Genomic DNA, 23,049 nt, shown 5'->3' on the forward strand with positions numbered 1-23,049 from the left:
ATTAATAAGTTAAAGTTTGTATGCTAATCAAATAACATGTATATATTAAAATCCTTATGTTTTACCAAAGGTTTACTACGTATACTTGGAATAAATTTTTTTTATAGAAAATCATTTTTAAATTGTTTTTACTAATTTATACTATCTTAACCTTCAGTTAGTCTGAAGTTGTAGTTATTACTCTGATAAAGTATTGTACAGTAAATTCACAGTAAATTTGCAACTTGTCCTCTGAGGAATCGTGTTATAAGTTTGACTCTGTTTAAATGTAAATGCGAAATAAGGAGAATTACGAGCCAATAAAATGTTCACTCTTATATACCACAATTTTCAGTAACTGTAATCTTTCACAACTGCTGACTCGTATGTTATGACTTTAAAAGCCATTTTTAACCTAAAATTGTGTATAATATGTTTGAAACATTCCTAAAACATAGTTCAATTTTGTTTCTTTTAGGCCTATGGCATGTCTGCGTTGCCTTTAAATCTGATAAAAGGCACTAGAAGCACTGCTTATGAACGTTTAGAAAACACTGAGGACATTGAAGAAGTAGAACAACACATCCAAACTATTAAATCAAAAGTGAGTTGGTATTTTGGTGTAATTGGGAAGCATAAAACTATTTTGTCTTAGAGCTGCTTTCTGATATAACTTAGACATTATCAACCACATAACTTTTTACATTGTTTGAATTTTTTGCGACATATCTGGTATGGTTTGGCTGTTTCCGCACCCAAATCTTATCTTGAATTCTAGTTCCCATAATCTCCTATGTCCTGGGAGGGACCCAGTCGGAGGTAATTGAGTCATGGGGGCAGTTACCCTCATGCTGTTCTCATGATGAGTGAGTTCTCATGAGGTCTGATAGCTTTATAAGGAGCATTTCCCAATTTGCTTGGCACTTCTTCCCCCCATCATGTGAAGAAGGACATGTTTGCTTCCCTATCTGCCATAATTGTAAGTTTCCTGAGGCTTCCCACCCTTGTTGAACTGTAAGTCAATTAAACCACTTGCCTTTATAAAGTACTCAATCTTGAGTAGTTCTTTATAGCAGCCTGAGGATGAACTAATACAGTATCCTTATAGAACCATGTCTATATTTTTAAAAATGTGTCTTCTGTGTAATGTAGGACACTAACAATTTGAGAATTTCTATCATTATTCTAACACTTACAAAGCAAAAGTTTTTCTTATGTATGATCAGGGTCTTACTAGTTCTCAGGTATCATCATTTCATATATAATATTATATTTTACTCTTAATATTTATGTTCAAGTTTTATGTACTAGTTGAATGAGCTAAAGATTACATGTAACCCCCTGCCAATTAAATGTACCTCTAAAAATACAGTAAAAGTTTTTCTTCCTCCATCATCTTCAAGCAACAGTTAAATCTTACTCAAAGATCATGGGAAAAAATGACAAGTCCTCAAAATTCTTCCCTAAGCTGGTATGATTATGATAAACCAGGCAATAACAGCACACACAAAAAGAAAACCATATATCAGCTTTTTTATGAAAGTAGAAGCAAATATTTTAATACAAATAAAATATAAGTGGCCAGGTATGGTGGCTCACACCTGTAATCCCAGCACTTTGGGAGGCATAGGTGGGTGTATTGTTTGAGCTCAGGATTTGGTACCAGCCTGGACAATATGGCAAAACCCCATCTCTACAAAAAAATACAAAAACTAGGCTAGGCATTGATGCATGCACCTATAGTCCTAGTTACTTGGGAAACTGAGTTGGGATGATCACTTGAGCCCAGAAAGTTGTGGGTGCAGTGAGCCGTGATCGTGCTGCTGCACTCCATCCTGGATGACGGAACAAGATGATGTTTCAAAAATAAAAGCAATTGAAATCATATGCTATAATAAGAGAATATTTCATAATAATCAGATTAGGTTTATTTCAGAAATGCAAGCATGATACATTAGAAAATATATTAAAGTAGTTTAGTATATTGAGATTAAATATGAAATATAAACGTCTTAGTAGATGTCAGAGTATTTGCTAAAAGCCAATTTGTAGTTGCATTTTCAAAAAGAGTCTTTTCAAAATAAAGTTAATAAGGAAGGGAAGCCTTTAATGAGCATCATACTTAATCGTGAAAGAATAGAAACATTCCCATTAATGTCAGATACAGAAGAGTAGTGTTAGTATCATTGTTACTTTTAGCATATTTATGGCAATCTGAGTCAGATGAGAAATAATTTAGAGTTTACATATAAGCAGAGAGAGGAGGGGAAAAAAGGAAAATAATATTTTTTGTTGGCAAATATCATCTACCAAGATAATCTAAAATAATCAACTGACTGACACACTAAAAGAACTAATGAGTTTATCACAGTGCCTAGATGTAAACATAAAAATCATTAATTAGTTGAAAGATGTAATAGAAAATAATCCCATTCACAATAGCTACAAACTACAAAATAATAAATTCAAGATCTTCCTGATAGAAATAATAAAATTTACTGAAATATGTAATAGAAGACCCGAATAAATGGAGAATTTCATTAATTCATAATTGTGGAGATTTAATATTGTAGCAATAACAATTTTCATAAGTTTTGGTGTAAATTCAATATAACCTATAAACGATAAAAATGAAATTTGCATAAAATCTCATATCAAATAAAAATGAATTATTAAATATAAAATTTATAAAACAGCAGAAAGTGAAGGTAAAATTTTTCTTGCTATAGACAAGATCTTTCTAAACACCTAGGTGCTAATTAAGAGACAATTGGTGAGTTTTAAATTTTTATGTAGCAAGTTTTATTTACTGATAAAGGACATTAAAGAGAAAGTTAAAAGGCAACAATGATATGGGAGAAAATCTGCAATACAAGTGATATGTAAAGAGCATCTTTAAGTCAGTAAGAAAAAGTGCAGGCAACACAAAATTAATGAAAAAAGGATCCAAATAGGTAGCTCATAAAAGGAGAAACTAAGCTGTGCAGTAAAAATATGAAACAATGCTTCAGCTAATTAGTAATTAGTCGGTTGACCAGGCATCTCAGTTTATCTGGGACCCCAGGTGTATCCAGAACGTGAGACTTTCAGAGCTAAAACAAAGATGGTTGGTAACCTTAGTAATCAGAGATGTGAAAAGTAGAACAACTCAATATATTTTTTAAAATTATTTGGACTGCTTTTAAATTTTTATCTCTGTCAAATTTTTATCAGAATTTGGGGATAGACTGTGAGTGTATAAAATATACAACTTTTTAAAGAAAATTGAATATTTTGACATGTGCCTGTATGTATAGATACATACCTTTTAATAATTAATGTTTAACAGTTTACCTCTAGGAAATTATCCTACTGAATTATACGTACATGTTTGTACCCAGACATATAAGGATGTTTATAGCACATTGTCAACAAAAAAAGGAAATAATGCAAATGTTCAAAATAAGTTATTTATTAAATCTAGATACCATGTTGTAATGTGCAGTGATGAAAAGGAATGAGATATATTTATAAATCTATATATAGCTTAAAGAATACATCTTGCAAAATCAGATGATCTCCATTCAAAATCTAACTCTACTGATTGTGCACGTAACATCTGTAGGCCTTTTTTCCTCATTTAATAAATGAATATACTATTATCTGCCTCAAAGAGTCACTCAGAAGATTTACAGCAAATAAATATAAAAAGAGAAGACCAGTTTTTTGCACAAGAAAGGTGCTCAAGACACTTTTCAAAAGAAGACATGCATGTGGCCAACAATCATATGAAAAAGCTCAATATCATTGATCATTAGAGAAATACAAATAAAAACTGTGGTGAGATACCATCTCACACCAGTCAGATGGCTGTTATTAAAAAGTCAAAAAATAACAGATGCCAGTGAGGTTGCAGAAGAAAGGGAACTCATACACTGTTGGTAGAAGTGTAAATTAGTTCAACCATTGTGGAAAGTAGTATGGTGATTCCTCAAAGAACTAAAAGCAGAACTACCATCCAACCCAGCAATCCCGTTTCTGGGTGTATACCCAGAGGAATATACAGCATTCTGAGAAAAAGATGTGTACACAAATGTTCATTGCAGCACTACTCACAATAGCAAAGACATAGAATCAACTTAAATGCCCTTCAGTGGTAGACAGCATAATGAAAATGTGATACATGTACAGTATGGAATAGTATGCAGTCATAAAAAGAATAAGATCATGTCTTTTGTAGGGAAATGGATGGAGCTGGAGGCTATTATCCTTAGCAAACCAGCACATGAACAGAAAATCTAATACTGCATTTTCTCACAAGTAGAAGCTAAATAATGAGAACACATGGACACACAGAGGGGAACAATGCACACTAAGGCCTACTGGAGGTCAGAGGGTAGAAAGAGGGAGAAGATTAGGAAAAATAATTAGTAGATACTAGGCTTAATTCCTGGGTGATGAAATAATCTGTGTAACAAACCCCACGACACACGTTTACCTGTGTAACAAACCTGCACATCCTGCACATGTACCCCTGAACTTAAACAAAAAGAAAGGTTTTCAACAAATGTTACCTATTGTGTATAACAAGAAATCATAAATATATTTGAATATGTGTGTATTTGTGTGTGTGTGTGTGTGTGTAAATAAATAGAAAATTTGCAGAAGGGTATTGAACTGCTTAACAGTGAAAACCGTAGGAAAGGGGAATGGTAATATGGTAACTGGAGACAGTGAGACAGCGTGAAGGGAAGCTTTCATGTTTTGCCTTTTTTTTTTTTTTTAATATAACAGGGAGTTTCTCATACCTTTGAACTACATTTTAACCTATATAACTACATTTTTTCTTTCAAATGAGATAGATGTCCACTGCTGAGTGTACGTCTTAGTATTTGTTTCTCTGACCAAAATTATTCTTATATATTTGTTTAGTCAATTGGCAATGCAAAATGGACATTCATCCCTCATTCCACTGCAGCATTCGCCAAATAGGCAGGTAACTTGGGTTTGTTTCAAGTGGATCCTTAAATCAGTTTACTATTTTTTTTTCTGAAATACTGAACACCAGCAGTGAGAAAAAATTACTGCATTTTTAGTATTCTTTTGATATGATAATGGAAATTTTTGGGAATATTGTTATGGTTAAGATATAAAGTGCCAAAATCCTTCTCATACCACACACTTGAAGTATTGTTACCTGGATTTATCTTCCAGAAGAGAGTGTTCATTTTATTCCTCTGATCTTCAGAAAATTCCTCTTAGTTTCTGTGTTTTGGGATCCAGTGATAATACCCAATGTACTTGACTTAAAGGAATGAAATATAGTCTGGAGTATGTAAAGTGTGGTCTCTGGACTAGTATTATCTGCATCTCCTAGAAATTTGGTAGAAATTCAAATTCTAGGCCCCACTCAAGACCTACAAAATCACATCCTCTGGGGATAGAGCCTAGAAGTCTGTATTTAACAAACTTTTTAAGTGCTTCTTATGCATGAAGTTTGACAAACAATAAGATAAGATGTGGAAGAGGATGATTGGTTTTAGAAGAGCATAATGATGCAGATATGTAAAGAGATTGTTGTAACTGTGTAAATTTCTTTATTAAAGGTTACATAGGTATTCTCTGCGTTATATTTATGATTTCAAATTGAGGCTGCACTAGGATACACGGGAGAGCAATATGTTCTGTGTCTGCTAGGAACCTATTTCAACCTTAACCAAGAATATTAAAGACATTCTAATAACTAAAGTATTTGCATTTTAAAAATGTAATCCTGTACAAATATTTTTCTTTTTCCTTCCAATAAAAACAATTTTATAGTTTACCTTTTCCGTATTTAGTAGTTGTCTTATTTTTGTAGCCAGTTGAAGACAGGAGCTGGAGAGTCATTGAGAAAGTGTGTCTGTGAGGTATGATGAGAAAGGTGCTGCTCATGGTTACAGAAAGTATCATGTAAAAATAGATGGAAATTACCTGTCAGATAGACTGGCCAAAGAAAGCTTGACTCAGTTGCCAAAATAGTTGGAAAACAAGGAAGTGTCAATTCTTAGTAATTGTTACAAAAACCTCTGCATGCCATCTGTACTTGTGTTGCTTCATTCTGTTAGTATTTTAATTGGGCCGAGAAGCATTATTTCAGGTAACACAACTGCTTGACTAGAAAGAGGGAAGGGGCAGAGCCAAATATATATTAAAATAAGTGATACAGTGAGTTTAGAGAGGATGGAGAATAATTGAACAACGTGCATAGTAAACTCTTCTTATAAAAAATACTTTTTGTGGAGCATAACTCTACCATATATTGCGATCAAGAACAAGGTAGGCATAAATGTACACACATCCACATTTTGATGCTGACCTTGGTTATCCTATGTTTATTGTTATATTGCAGTTGTCAGGTTTTTTTTTTTAGTTTGTAAATTTGCCTAAGGAATGTCCATCCTGAAAAGGTTTTGTCATCTGATCTGCTGAATCTGCTAAGTACTTTAATAAGATGTTAATGGTAAAACTTTTATTTTGTTCTGTTATTTGCAGAGCAAAGATGGTCGACCTTTGCCAGCAAGGGATAAACGCGCCTTAAAACAATTTGAAGAAAGGTTACGAACACTTAAGAAGAGAGAGAGGCATTTAGAATTCATTGAAAACAGCTGGTGGACAAAATTTTGTGGCGCTCTGCGTCCTCTGAAGGTAAATTAAGTTTTTAAAAATTATGCTGTCACTCTTCTCCCAAGTTTATGTCGTACCTCTTGGAGAGATTGAGCGTTCCTTTTGAGGTATTACAGCATGATACTTAAAATGGATTTGGGGGTTTAATATGGTTTTAAATCATAGCTCTCTTTGGTAGTTTGGGCAAGGTGCATAATTTTTCTGAGCAATGTATTACAACAGTTGTTGCGAAATTAAAATAAAAATATAGATAAGTATTGCAATATGCTGCTGGCATATTCTTCAAGTTTATACTTTTCTATAAATAAATAAATGTGCAGTATTTGTCTTTCTGTGCCTGACTTATTTCACTTAGCATAATATCTTTCAGGTGCATTCATATTGTCAGAAATGAGAGGATTCCCCCCCTTTTTTTTTTTTACAAAGCTGAATAATATTCCAATTATGTATGTATGATATTTTCTTTATGAATTTATCTATTTGTTTGGGTTGTGAAAAACTGGGAGAAACAAAATGACTTTCTTTAATCTATTAAAAAAAAAAAAAACATACTATAGAAACCTTGACTGGCAGTAATAGAATTCACTTCATTGTTAGATAATGTTTCTGAAAGTATGTAAAGAGATATTATTTGACATGGAAAATTATTATTTTCATTATTTAGAAACCATTGACTGCCAGCTTTGAATTCTTTGGACTAGGGTACCTAAACTTTACTACCTTGATTGAATTAAGATAGTTTTTATATGGCTCTGTCTAAAAAGAACAAAAACTGCTGGCCACAGACTTCCAAATATGCTCTTTCTATATCTGGAAGCATTTCAAACACCATACCTTTGTATACAATAGCCTACGAGTTGTAATTCAGAAAATTCAGTGAGTGCACTAACTTGAAGTTAGGCAAAATGAAGCTAGAAAAATGGATTTGTGCTAAATTTTAAAAGAAGTGGTTCAACATGGACAGGTAGAGGGGAACAACACACACTGGGGCCTTTCAGAGGGTGGAGGGTGGATGGAGGGAGAGAATCAGGAAAAATAACTGAGTACCTTCCTTAGTACCTGGGTGATGAAATGATCTGTACACCAAACCCCTGTGACACAAGTTTACCTATCTAACAAACCTGCACTTGTATCTGTGAACTTAAACATTAAGAAATGGTTGAAAGAACCATTCAAAGATGAATCAGTCAGGTTCAATTCTGTTGCTGTTTTCCCCATCTTTTATAATTACAAAGAAATGCACTAACTGCTCACCCTAAAAAGCCCCTGGCTTGAAAGAGATTTTCAAAAGCATGCTATAATCAGTTAGTTTTTCTATGTAATCACTTTTAAAATCTTCTGTTAGAATAAATTTTTTAAAGATTCACCACAGTTTTTTTCCCCAAGGTGATTTGTCTTCATAGCACTGAAGGTATGATGAAACCCTCTCCAGTTTTATTTTAATTCTAAATTGTTTTTAGGTTTTTATAAATATTTATAATCTGGTCTCTAACATCAACTGCCTTCCTTTAAATATGATGTGTTCTATTTCACCAAATATATGTTTAGAAGGATTTTCAAGTCAACTTTACTAAGTGTAAAGATTGGTTTTGCCAAATATAGACAGTTAGGACATCCACATCACCTGAAAAATCTACCTTGTGCCCTCCCTTGCTTTCCTGAGCTCAGACTTTAGGTAACTATTGATATCCTTTCTGTCTTTAGAGTTGTTTTATGTGTTCTGGAGTTATAAATGGAATCATAGAGTATATAATCTTTTATCTGGTGGCTTCTTTGGCACAGCACAGTTTTTGAGATTTGCCCATGTTAATATTTAATATGTTTTTTGACCGGTGGTTCATTCAGTTTTTTTGTTCAGTAGTATTACAATGTGTATCTATATCACAACTTGTTTGTTTACTTACTCCTGTTGGTGGAAATTTGGGTTGTTTCTGGTTTGAGACTATAATGAATAATGCTAATATGAACATTTTTATACCAATCTTTATATATGTTCTTTCATTCATTTCTTTTGGGTAAATACTTAAGAGTAGAATTTTTGGATCTAATGTTTAACTTTATAAGAAACTGCCAAAGTATTTTCCAAAAGGGTTACACCATTTTGCATTCCCACAGCAATAAGAGATTGCCTATTGTTTCACATTCTTTTCAACTCTTATGTAGTGTCTAAGACTTATTCTTAAGAATGTGCAGTAACATCTCACAGTTTTGCTTTGCATTTCATTGGTGACTAATGATATTTAGCATCGTTTTGTATGCTTATTGGCTATTTTCTGTAAAATGTCTGTTTAAATCTTTTCTAAATTAGGTTTACTATTATAAGTAACATACAAGTATTGATTATATAGTCTGGATCTAGTACTTTTTCAAATATATGTATTGCATCATCTAGTTCATGGCAAGTTTTCTTTATGTTTTTATTTTCTTAACACTGTAATTCAGATTTTTCTTAAATTTTGATGAATTCCAATTTACATATCTATTTTTGGTTCATATTTTTGTGTCCTCGTATTTTGTATATTTTCTGTCCTAAGGTAACAAATATTTTCTTCTAGAAATTTTGTAGATTTAAGTCTTATGCTTGGGATCATGGCCCCTTTTAAGTTACTTTTGTGCTGTGGTATGACTTAAGGGTTAAGATTTATTTTATTTTAATTGTTCCAGCATAATTTTTTGTAAAGACTATCCTTTGCTCATTGACTTACCTTGGAAGTTTTGTCAAATAGATTGATTGTAGTATATTTGTGGGCCTGTTTCTGGAATCTGTCTTCTATTCCATTGATCTACATGTCTCTATGCTAATACTTGATTACTAGAGCTTTATAATCTGCCATGAAGTTGGGTAGTATATATTTTTCAGTTTTATATTCCTTTTTCAAATTTCTTTGGCTTTGCCAAATCCTTTGCATTTTCATATAAATTTAAGAATCAATTTATAATGCCACAAAACATTCACTAGGATATCTATGGGATTACTTTGAATTTTATAGGTAAATTTGGGGGATAATTGATGTATTCTAGTCTATGAACATGATATCTGTTTATTTACATCTTAAATTTCTCTCAGGAATGTTTTATAGTGTTCAATATAGAGGTCTTACAAATATCTTGATAAATTTACCTCTAAGTATTTTTTATACTCTTTCAAATTATGTTGTTTAATTTCAGTTTTTAATATTTGTTGTTAGTATGTAAAAGTTTGTCTTTTTATCTTACCTTTATATCCTGTAACCTGGTTTAATTATTAGTTTTAGTTTTAGTATCTTTATTGTAGATTCCTTAGGAGGTTTTTTGGTACATGATCATATCAACTGCTAAAAGACAGTTTTACTTCTTCCTTACAAGATTTGCAATTGCTTTTATTACTTTCGTAATTTCATTGGCTGAAACAATTATTCTTTTTGTTAGTAGATGTGTCATTCCTGAATATTGATCTAAATTTCTACCTGTCGTTCCGTGTTTGGTCCTACGTTAGGAATAGGATAATAGGCATGCGTGAAAAGAATCTCTAGGAGTACAAACTTATCATTCTGTAATTGAGGGTTTAACATGTATTGTGATGAGATAATCACTGCTTTTTTTCCTTAAATGAGACATGAAAGTTTTTATTCATCACCTCTGTGTTTGTCTACAATTGGTGTAGTTCAGAAATAGAAAGCCAAATTTTCATTTAGTGTTTCTTAAACATTAACATTCAAGTCAGACTGCTCCTCACCAACTATGTAACTTCTTTTTTTTTTTTTTTTTGAGACAGAGTCTTACTCTGTCACCAGTCGCCAGGCTGGAGTGCAGTGGCTCGATCTCGACTCACTGCAACCTCCACCTCCTGGGTTCAAGCAATTCTCCTGCCTCAGCCTCCCGAGTAGCTGGGACTACAGGCATGTGCCACCACGCCCAGCTAATTTTTTTGTGTTTTTAGTAGAGACGGGGTTTCACCATGTTGGCCAGGATGGCCTTGATCTCTTGACCTTGTGATCCACCCACCTCGGCCTCCCAAAGTGCTGGGATTACAGGCGTGAACCACCGTGCCTGGCCTATGTAACTTCTTACTTAAGCTTTTTGAATCTTACTTTTCGCATTCTTAAAGTAGAATTATATACCCACCTTATTTTGTTGTAGCAATTAAATGAAATAATGTATGCAGTGCAGTTCCTTTTGATATAAACAGCTCAGAAAATTGCAGCTGCTGCTGTTACAGTTCTATATGTAGGATTTTTCAAGTTCTTAAATACTACCATGGAACTGAAGGGAGATTAGTTTTGTGCTGAAGACAATTATTAAAATAAGCGCCTAATTAGAATAAGTTAATAGCTCTTTAAAACAGCATTTGTATGTAATATTGAACATATTTCTAAGCATACAGTCTGATGTTGATTAAATACTTGAATAAACTCTTCCCCGACAGAAGAGTATACTTAAAGCTTATACAACTGATTGGCCTGGGTAACTTATAAGTCATTAGGTTTTAAATGTAACTTGAGATTTTACCATATATACTTCTTATGCTTATACAGAAAATTATAAATTCATGTTTGTAATTATCTTGCACATATATATTTTAGATTTTTTTATTGTGGTAAAATATATATGTCTCAAAATCTATTATTTTGAATAATTTAGGTATATATTCAATAGCAGTAAGTACATTAATGAACATCAGACTGTATATGGTTGCCAGTTCACTCTAATGATTGTTTCTTTTGCTGTACAGAAGCTCTGGAGTTTAATTAGATCTCATTTGTCTATTTTGCCTTTTGTTGCCAATGCTTTTGGTATTTTAGGACTTCATGCAGTCCTTGCCTTTGCCGATGTCCTGAATGGTTTTGCCTAGGTTTTCTTCTAGGGTTTTCATGGTGTTAAGCCTCGTGTTTAAGTATTTAATCTATCTGGAGTTAATTTTAGTTTAAGGTGTCAGAAATGGTCTGGTTTCTGCTTTCTGCACATGGCTAGCCAGTTTTCCCAACACCATTTATTAAACAGGGACTCCTTTCCCATTGCTTGTTTTTGTCGGGTTTGTCAAAGATCAGATGGTTTTAGATGTGTGGTGTTGCCTCTGTTCTGTTCCCTTGGTCTATACCTCTGTTTTGATACCAGTACCATGCTGTTTTGATTTTGTAGCCTTATAGTATAGTTTGAAGTCAGGTAGTGTGATGCCTCCAGCTTTGTTCTTTTTGCTTCGAATTACCTGGGCTATGCAGTCTCTAATTAAACCCCAGAGCTTCTGTACAGCAAAAGAAACAATCATTATAGTGAACCAGCAACCAACATAATGGGAAAAAATTTTTGCACTCTACCCATCTAACAAAGGGCTAATATCCAGAATCTACAAAGAACTAAAACAGATTTACAAGAAAAATATAAACAAACCCATTCAAAAGTAGGCGAAGGACATAAACTTTTCAAAAGAAGACATTCATGAGGCCAAGAAACATATGAAAAAGTGCCCATAATCACTGATCATTAGAGAAATGCAAATCAAAACCACACTGAGATGCCATCTCATACCAATTAGAATGGCGAGCATTACAAAATCTGGAGACAACAGATGCTGGAGAGGATGTGGAGTAACAGGAACACTTTTACACTGTTGGTGGGAGTGTAAACTAGTTCAACCACTGTGGAAGACAGTGTGGTGATTCCTCAAGGACCTAGAAATAGAAATTCCATTTGGCCCAGCAATCCCATTACTGGGTATGTATCCAAAGGATTGTAAATCGTTCTATTATAAAGACACATGCACACATATGTCCATAGCAGCACTGTTTACAATAGCAAAGACCTGGAACCAACTCAAATGCCCATCGACTTTAGACTGGACAAGGAAAATGTGGCACATATACAGAATGGAATACTATGCAGCCATAAAAAATGATGAGTTCGTGTCTTTGGTAGGGACATGGATGAATCTGTAAACCATCATTCTCAGCAAACTGACAGAAGAACAAAAAATCAAACACCACTTGTTCTCACTCATAAGCGGGTGTTGAACAATGAGAACATATAGATACATGGAGGGGAGCATCACACACTGGGGTCTGTTGTGGGGTATAGGGGAGGGACAATGGAGGGCAGGGAGGTTGGGAAGGGATAACATGGGGAGAAATGCCAGATATAGGTGACAGGGGTTTGGAGGCAGCAAACCACATTGCCATGTATGTACCTATGCAGCAATCCTGCATGTTTTGCACATGTACCCCAGAACCTAAAGTGCAATAATATATATATGTATGAAGTCTACTAATTTTTTAAAAAATCATATTTGTTATACTATTGCCTCTAATAACTGCATTGTGAAAACAATCATTGTTCATCAGTAAGAGACTGGCTTAATGAATTGTTATTTCCATACTAGAAAGTACTGTGGAGCCATTGAAAGGAATAGGAGCACTATGTCTTTCTTTACAAATAAATCCTATCTTGAGCAATCCTTTAAAATGTTCAGCATGTGTTGTATTTTAACTGAAACTAATGTTCAGATTGCTAATATTGTGGTGGATACTCTTTTTGTTAATATTGTTGTGTCAGTGAGCATATACCATTTCTGGAGTGATTCATGGGAACCTATTCATGGTAATTACCACTGAAAAGTGAAACTGGAGACTAGTGGGTATAAGTGAGACCTATCCTTTAATTTTTCAGCCAAGCTTTGCTCTTGATTTTAAATTCTAGTTATTTTTTTAAAGGTGTCCTTCTCTTCTACCCCCATTTAATAGTGGACCTTTCTTTTATTGAGGCCTATATCACACCTTCTCACATTTCCTGTCTCCCTTGCATTCCCTTTGTTCCCTTTGTTTTATTCAAGCTAGCCTTATCCATTCCATATGTATGCTTGCTGTATATTTTCTTACCTAGATTATTAAGATCCAACTAGGCTGTTGTTTTTTTCTCTCTGCTGTTGTATACACATGTATTTAACAGATCATGTTATTCAAACGCATTACATTTATCATTAGATTGTCACATGGAGCATGCAATCTAGATCCCTCTTATGTGCAGTTCACAAAAGGGCTTGTCTCATGCTTCCACTGATCTGACAGGAGGCACAGCTTAGGCGGTGATGCTTGCTCACCTGCTGCTCACCTCCTGCTGTTTGGCCATGCCATGGTCTGGTACTTCAGGGCCTGGGGGCTGGTGACCCCTGGCTTAAAGAACAGACATTTATTTCTCTGTAGACTGGAAAGTTCAAGATGAAGTTGCTAGCAGATTTGATTCTTGGTCAGCTCCCTCTTCCTGGCTTGCAGATGGCCACATGCTTGCTATGTCCTTTTGTGGCAGAAAGAGAACTAGTTCTGGTCTCTTCTCTTATAAGGACAGTAATTTCATCTTCAGGGCCTTATTTTTATAAACTCATCTAATTGAATTACCTCCCAAAGACCCTACTTCCAAAATCATCACATTGTGTTGGTACTCCAACATACAAAATTTAAAGTGTGTGTGGGCACAAATATTCAGTTCATAACAATAATATAGGTTCAGAAATCCTTAGCCAAAATCCTTGGATCAAACATAGTGTAAAATTTAGAATTTTTCATTTTTTAGAATATATATATATTATATATTAATTAAATACCCTCTAAAATAACCAGAGCAGCAGCCCTCTTACTCTCTTTCAAGCACATTAATAGCTCTTCAGTGAATATATATTAATTAATATTCACAGTGAGTTACTTTTAAAAGACCCATGTTAGTTTAAGTCAGGTTTAATCAACAAATGAGTTAGGGAAAAAAGTTTGATTTCTGGAACATTTTAGATTTCAGAAATATGGATAAGTGATTACAGACCTACATAACTTTTTGCCATTTGAAATATAACTCACCATGAAATTCATCTTTTTAAAGTGTAACTGCAGTGATTTTTAGAATATTCACAAGATTGTGCAGCTATCACCATCAAATGCCAGAACGTTTTATTCCCTTGAAAAAGAAACCCATACCCATGAGCAGTCTGCCCCATTCTCCCTGTCTGTGGCAACCACTAATCTTTGTATCTCTATGGATTTGTCTGTTCTAGACATTTCATATAAATGGAATCATTCAATATGTGGTATTTTCTGTCTTCATTTAGCATAAATGTTTTTAAAGATTTATTCATGTGCATGTAGCATTATTTCATTCTTTTTTATATTGAATAGTATTCCATTGTATGAATATACCACATTTTGTTTATCAGTTTATCAACTCATGGACATTTAGATTTTTATATTTTAGTATTATAAAAAATGCTGATGTGAACATTTATATACAAATTTTTGTGTGGATAGATGTTTTCAGTTCTGTTTGGTATATACCAAAGACTGGAATTGCTGAGTAATAACTTTTTGAGGAATTGTCAGCCTGTTTTTTAAAGCATCTGCATCATTTTACATTCCCACCAGAACTATATGAGCATTCCAATTTCTCCACAGCCTGATAAACACTTGTTAATTTTTTTTGTTTATAGACATCCTAGTGAGCGTGAAGTAGTGTGGTTCACATTTCTCCAGTTCACACTGTGGGTTTAATTTACATTTCTCTAGTGAATGATATTGAGCATCTCTTCAGGTGCTTATTGGCCAGTTGTATATTTTCTTTAAAGAAATGGATATTCAAATCCTTTGCCCATTTTTTTTCAGTTGGATTGTATTCTTATTATTAAGGTGATAAGAGTTCTTTATATTCACAAAACAAATATTTTCTCCTATTCTATGTGTTAGCTTTTCACTTTCCTGATAGTATCCTTTGAAGCAAAAGAATTTTTAATTTAGACAAAGTCCAATTTTTCTTCTGTTGCTTGTGATTTAGGAATCTTATCCAGAAAATCATAGTCTAATCCAGAGGTCACCTGTATTCTGTTAAGAGTTTTTATAGTTTACTAGCTCTTACATTTGGGTCTTTTGTCCATTTTGAATTAATTTTTATATGGTGTGAGGTAAGAATACAAGTTTTTGCATGTGAGTATCTACTTGTCCCAGAACTATGTATTAAAAAGGCTCTTCTTTCCCCATTGATTTTTCTTGGAATGTGCTTTTATGGAGGATAAAATGTTCAGTGCTTACTCCATTTTTATTGATGTTACCTCTATAATTTAATTTTTATTTTAAAATTGGCATTATAGCTAGAATGTAATATATAGAATTTAGGTCAATCCAATGTGGTCATCATTGATATGATTCTGTAACTACTAATTTAAGTTCTAGTAAATATGTATAGTTTTCTTGGCCTTTACAAAATATTTATATTTTTACATTTTTTCTGTGTTCTGTTAGGTCACTGAATAAGCAGTCTAACTCTGGGTCAGTCATCTTTACAGATTGGGAAGATAGCTAAGAAGTTTTTTAAAACTTTTTTTAACTTTTTTTTTTTGTGTGTGCCAAAATGGACATCAAAGGAAGGGAATCTTAACTTCAAATGCTGTTTCTATATCATGCTTTTCTACTACTAATTGGTACTTGGTAGTTATACTGCCTCATGCTACAAACTATTTTTTGTTAACAGCTATTATGAAGAAATGTGTTTCACCTGAGAATCATAAGTATAAGGCTGTTTCCTTTCAGTTCACCACAGTACCAAATATAGATGCCTGAATCTGGTAGAAAAAAAAAAATTGGATAACTCCTTTATATTGTCTACCAATGAACACTTGTTACTGTAAAGGAGTCACTTCAAAATCTTTTGCAATGAAACCCTTTTTAAATAATGAATTCTTTTGTGGAATCCCAGCATGAAAAATAGTATATGCAATATAACTCTGTTTTCAAGAGATGACTATAGCCTTCTTGATCCCCTCTCGTTGTCAACTCTCTCCTTCCCAGTGAGCCCCAAAGGCACCTTGTCATAACTGAAGAATTCCCCAGAGCACAGGTCCAAAATTACTTCAAAAAATCATCTTTTCAGGCTAGGTAGGTTCATGTGTTACTTCTTCTATTCTCTCAGGATTCTAAGATTTACTTCAATAGTCATGTGAAATTAGATGAAAAAAATCTCCCTACCAGTCATGATTTCATAAGATGCATTGATCTATTTATATCAATTCCAGTTAAAGGAGGAGCCCAACACACTTAACTGTGCTTACTGAGACTTCCCTTTTTTGGTTTGGCCTTGCCAACTCTTTAGCCTAGTTGTCCCTGGAACTTGAGGAAGATTTCACCTCTTTTGTATTCTGAAACTTTCATTAGAGACTCAGTTATAATATTTTTCTTCCTCTTTTTCTACCATCTTAATATAAAGTTCTTACAATTGGGAGAAATGTGTTCTACTACTTACAGTGCTTAGGACATTTTTCCACAGAAACATTATTTTGCATGACAAGTTTTTCAGTGTTGTTAGTACTGTTTCAGGAATATGTCATTTGTATAGGCTTTTCTGGATTGTGATATAATTTAACCAGTATACATATAATTTATATATATTATTACTTCAATGGGAAAAATGTTCTGAATTTTGTATTTTAACAGGGTAATATAAACTGCATTTTACAGTTTTGGGGGGGGCGTGTGCATCTGTGTGTGTGTGTATTTGTGTGTGTCTGTGTCTGTATGTGTGTCTATGTGTCTGTGTGTTAGTCATAATGTACTTTTCAGTCAACATTAAAGTCTCATTTCAGTGTAATAGAATAAATCCTTGTATTTGGTCTAGCAAAGAGTTTCATTTTTTTTGCTTATTAGTGAAGACCAAATGGTTTGTCTCTTTTATGTACATGTTCTCGGTCAAGTAGTTTCATAATGAAAATTCAGGTATAAATGCCTGGAATTGTATACTAAATTAAAATGTATTTTAGATTGTTTTTGTTGTCATTGTCATATTCTAGCAACTAATATTGAATATAATGGTTTGTGCTTTTAATATCAGCTTTTAGAACTATATTTTAATGAATATATATTTGCTTTTAGATCATCTGGGGAATATTTTTCATCTTAGTTGCATTGCTGTTTGTAATTTCTCTCTTCTTGTCAAAGTAAGTACAGTAGACACATTTTCTAAAGCACTTATACAAATTCTGTGATAATATACATTTTGGTGCTGAATGCCATTAGTGTATGCTATTCATCTTCAGTAGCTTTTTAACTTGAAGTGTTCTATTAACTCAAAGAATGGCTAAAACATTCAGTAATAGAGTATTTCTTTATTCTTCATCAATCGAACAGTATCTGTGAGATATTTAAGTGTCGTTTAATTTGTTATCCATTGTTTTATTTGACTCAGATGTATTTTCATGCTTAAATTATGATATTTTTTCTAAATTTGCTAAAAATGTGATCATATAACAGAAATTTCATTCTTTATAATTTTTTTTTTAGTTTAGATAAAGCCCTTCATTCAGCTGGAATAGATTCTGGTTTCATAATTTTTGGAGCTAACCTGAGTAATCCACTGAATATGCTTTTGCCTTTATTACAAACGGTAAGTAAAATACCAATCATTTTATACTGTAGCTGCTAGAATATAAAATGCTAGATTCTAGCAAACATTCTGACATTCTGTTCCACATAAAATTATTATGCTAAAAACCTATTAGTAGTTTGACATATGCTTATATTCTTCGATAGTTTTATTTTTTATTTGCCTATAATTTATACATTGACATGTTGCTTTAAATATTATTATATTGGTGTATTCCTGGACTTTTATGTTAGACATAATTTGACTTGGGATATATTATATAATATAAGGTGACCTTCTCTAAATTATTTTTTGTTTTAATGTTTAATCAAGTTTTTTATTTAATAGATAAATGCAGTTTTAGCTTAATTTGCTTTAGGATTTTTCTTAGGATAATGGTATTAAAGTTTTTGTTAATAGTTTGGTACTTGTTTGTTTTCTGAGAATTTTTTTTAAACACAGTAGCCTAATCTAAATCAAGGTCGATAAAGTAAACAATAATGAGTTTTTTTAGTTTATTTTATATGACTGTTAGGGTGCTTATAGTTTATATGCTAAATTTAATTTCATCTTTTTTTTCAGGTTTTCCCTCTTGATTATATACTTATAACAATTATTATTATGTACTTTATTTTTACTTCAATGGCAGGAATTCGAAATATTGGCATATGGTTCTTTTGGATTAGAGTAAGTATATTTTACAGTATTATTTTTTTCTCATTTTGTGTGTAATCTTCATTATTGCGAATTATCTTAGATTTAGAATATAGAAGCTGCAAGTATTTTTATACCACAATTGAGAGAAATACTAGCCTTTTCACTTCATGTTGACCTAAAAGTACTTTTTATCTAGCGCAGTTGTTCTTAAACAAGGGTGATTTTACCCCCAGAAACATTTGGCAGTATCTACAGATATTTTTAGTTGTTATAATTGGGGAATGCTACTGGCATGTCGTGAGTAGGGGCCAGAGATTCTTATTAAAAATGCTGTAGTGCACAGGACAGACTTATTCAGCCTAAAATGTCAGTAGTTCCATGGTTGAGAAACCCTGGTCCAAAAGTTACATAATTTCTTAACAGAAACACATTAGAATACAACAGATACACTGAAGCCCAAAAGGTAGCCCTCCCTGTTATAGTTAAAGATTACCATGTCATTGGTTATTTTCTTCTTATGCTTATTTTGAGATGAATTAACAATTTTAAAATGAAGCTATATCAGGTAGACACTACTTACAGCTGTGAATAAAAGAGAACTCAGTTGAATAGTGGCTTGAACTAATGAAAGTTTTCTTGCTAAGGGAAAAAAGAATCTAGTATTGCTTCAGTAGCTCAAAAAAGTCAGGTCCAATATCTCTGTAATTCTTTGAGTGTCTCTGTCATGATTGTAGTATTACTGCTGCAGTTTCCTTTATCGTGTTCATATTCTGTAAAGAGAAAGGTAGTTAGGAGAAAGGGGTATGCAACTATATCAATAAGACAAGCCTTTTACAGACATCCTTAACAGACTTCTGCTTTCCTATTCATGTTTAATATCACATGCCACTACTTGCTGTGAAAGAACCTGGGACGTGTAAATTTATAAGTGATTTACTGTCATCCCATCTAGAATTGGAGTCTGTACTACATTAGTGTACAATGTAGTGTATTACAATCTAGTAATAAAACAGGGAGGTGATACTTAAGTTGCTAAAATAAAAGCATGTTATGCTTTTGAAATGATGCAAGTTGCCTGGTTCCTTATGTTTCATTTACTATGTGTTTTCATTTCCCTTTAGTATAGATACATGTGAAAATGTCTTTAGTAAATATATCAGAATTTTTCATAAACTAATTTTTATGGCAAAGTATAAGGATGACATGAGTATTTCATAGAAATGGATGTTTATAAACACATGACATTGTCTATTTTTAAGCAATATTAAAAATTATATAAAATTGTTACATATTACTAATACTTATAGTTTAAAGTCATACTCCTAATCTTTAGCTAGTACTAGAGATAATTCACAATTAGCTCCATGCACTTCTAACAGATGCTTTTACACAATAAGTTTAGAAGATTTCTCTGGAAATAGACCATGGGAATAGTCTTAAAATTGTTTGGGATGATTAAGAATTTTTAGAATATATTTTGGAAAAAAAAAATGGTTGATTGAACTTTGTAAATAATTTCCCATAATACAAGAACAGGATTTAATGCTTTACAAATGAAATATATTGTTGAAATTTTGTCACTCTTTTCTTTCAAGTTATATAAAATCAGAAGAGGTAGAACCAGGCCTCAAGCACTCCTGTTTCTCTGCATGATACTTCTGCTTATTGTCCTTCACACTAGCTACATGATTTATAGTCTTGCTCCCCAATATGTTATGTATGGAAGCCAAAATTACTTAATAGAGGTAAGTGAAATACTTAAAACTTGATTTTTGATATTTTAAAGATAGTGAGATTTAAAGTCAAATTTTAGTTGTAGTGGTTAGGAAAAGATATTAGCTTATCAGATTAAATTTAGTGTTGCTAAAACTGGTTTTTTATTTATAGTTTTTAGCATATTTATATTTGTTTCATACTGTTTTTTTGAAACAACACACAGAATTTCATTATAATAGTTCCTTAAATGTGTCCCGTGGTGCTAAGCTACTGAGCTTTACCTTAGCACTTTATTAAAACTCACAATACTTCCTCTAAAATAACATTTTAAGTAATTTTAATAATATGGCTCCCAAAAAAAAGTTTTAGTGAGCATAGCAGGTCTGTTCATTGGCACTATGAATCCTCTAGAAGAAGCTGTTATAAACATTTTATTTGTAGATAACTAGACATTCTTTTAACATGATGGGTATCCTCATATATGTTCTGCTGATTTATTGATGCTATTGATCTCTCAAAAGCCAGCTGTGGTTTTTAGTTTTAATAGAACAGTAAGTTTGGATTTTCTGACAATTCAAAATATTCCGACTATATCTGATTCAAGCTTTGTTTAGTTTGTTTCCTTTTTAAAATACCTCTTGCTCTACTTCTTAACTGTTCAAACCATATTTATGTTTCAGGGCCTGATCAAACATTGCTTTAGTGGAGTCTTTCATTATTAAAATCAGTGTGCCCAGATCGTTTCTTTTTTATCCTCTACGTCCTCCATTCTTTCTTTATTTTAACCTGCAATTAGAAAGAAAAATCTAACAAACATACCAACCATCAATCAGTGTCATCCATAATATTGTTGAGTGTTAAAAGGCTATTTCACTGAAAAATATTAAGTTATAATGTAGGCGAAAAAGATAAAGCACAATTCATTATGGAGGTACATGAATGACCTGAGTTTGGAAAGTTGCGTGAACCATATTTCTCACTTCTTTTACCTTTTTATTCTCTTCTTGCCTCATCCCCTTCACCTAGCTCACTAGGTCATGATTATTAAACATCCTCCTATGAAGGAATGAAGGAAGATTATGCTTTTGCTTGGACAAAAGATATTCTTTGCATGTTCCACAGTCTGAAAATAGCATTCTTTTCAGATGCTGTACTTGTACTAAAAATGGAATTTGTTTGTTCCGGGAAGAAGTCCTGTTGTTCAACACAGGACCTAAAGGATTATTGCAAAAAGCCTTAATATTTAATTTACTATAATTATTTTTCTTCTAAGAGCAATGTTGCATAAAATTTACATTTTAGAATGTTAGGTAGATGTAGTTAGTAGAAAACAGTATACAGTACATAGCGTGATTACTTTTAAATTCCAAATGTATTTATTAATGAGGTTTTTACATTTTAATTACATTTTTGTCTTTCAGACAAATGTAACTTCTGATAACCGTAAAGGCAATTCAACCCTTTTTGTGCCAAAGAGATGTGATGCAGATGCTCCTGAAGGTAAAAGCAGCTTGTGTCAATTGTTTTAGAACTTTTAAATTTGTAGGAAAAGAATTTCCTGGCATTTTGCTGTGTTAATCATCTGATGCATTTGTTTTACTGCGTGGTAAGAAGGAAACTTCTAGCAAGTAGAGGTTGGTAAATCTCTTCAGTAGAATTTCTTGTTGATGAAGTGATTTGCATTAAAGAAAGAACCATTAAAATTTCTTAGGAAGTAACAAAATATAGTTATTATTTATCACATTTACTAGTGTAATAAGAAATCACTCAAGTGATTTTTTCTTTTCCTTAAAAACACAAAAGAGTTTGGTGGAATCTACAGTTCTTAGTACCAGAACCAAAAGTACTTATGACCTAGAACAATTTTTAATTCACCCAAGTCTAGTTATTTAATTTAATAATACTATTGTTAGTTATAATAGCAGTTAACTTTAAAAAACATACAGCTGTTTTTAAGGTACTCTGTTAAGTATCATATGTGTATTTGGACAAAAATTCTGTGCTCTTAACACCTGTGCATTTTTAGAGTATCTTTTCTATGTGAGCTGTTTAGGTGATTTTTTTTCTTTGAATGTCATAGTACTCATTTCTGATTAAGGATTCCTGGTTCATTCTTTCAAAATTTGTAAAAGTGTTTTCTATACTTGCCTTCAATATGCCTTTATTTTATGGTAAAGTCATGTATCAAATATAGTGTATTTCTGTATGAATCATGTATTATAAAAACACAAATTCTGAGTTTTTATAGCAAGGTCAACTATGTAATGTAATAGAGTATTAGGAATAAGTACAGGGTACAGGGATGGGCTAGAGGAAGAAGCAATTAACTCTACATTGTGGGGATCACTGTGGAATAGTAGTCATAAAAGAAAGGTTTCAGAAAAGAGATACCAGAGCTACATTTTAAGGTTATCTGGTATACACACCAAAGGAAAGCTGTTCTGGCAAAAGAATAAACTGTACAAACAGTTACCTTAAATTGCACAGGTATGTGTTCAAGAGAGTTTGAAACATTGGTTTGGTCTTGTTTTCTCTTTTAAATTAGGGGCATAGGGATTGGAGGGAGGAAGGCAGAGTTAGGAGTCATATAATAAAAGGTTTTGGAAAATGACTAAAGAGATAATGAAGTGTTTCAAGTAAAAAGAAATGATCTGATTTCTTTTCAGTAAGTTAATTATAACACTTATATAGATA

General features: G+C 32.6%; 1 protein-coding gene across 5 annotated transcripts in view; it reads left to right on the forward strand.

Annotated features, from left to right (window-relative positions):
* Positions 1–23,049, forward strand: part of LMBRD1 (LMBR1 domain containing 1) — a 122,304-nt gene that overhangs the window by 75,673 nt on the left and 23,582 nt on the right. For all 5 annotated transcript variants that reach the window (XM_017549433.2, XM_037746042.1, XM_017549432.1 and 2 more), the window contains 7 exons: positions 458–583; positions 6,493–6,645; positions 17,493–17,557; positions 17,901–18,003; positions 18,565–18,669; positions 20,235–20,384; positions 21,777–21,855. In XM_017549433.2, coding sequence (XP_017404922.1) covers positions 458–583; positions 6,493–6,645; positions 17,493–17,557; positions 17,901–18,003; positions 18,565–18,669; positions 20,235–20,384; positions 21,777–21,855 — 781 coding nt within the window. The remainder of the gene's footprint in view (positions 1–457; positions 584–6,492; positions 6,646–17,492; positions 17,558–17,900; positions 18,004–18,564; positions 18,670–20,234; positions 20,385–21,776; positions 21,856–23,049) is intronic.

The sequence above is a fragment of the Cebus imitator genome, unplaced genomic scaffold, assembly GCF_001604975.1.
Source record: "Cebus imitator isolate Cc_AM_T3 unplaced genomic scaffold, Cebus_imitator-1.0 Scaffold218, whole genome shotgun sequence".
In the NCBI taxonomy this organism is placed as follows: Eukaryota; Metazoa; Chordata; class Mammalia; order Primates; family Cebidae; genus Cebus; species Cebus imitator.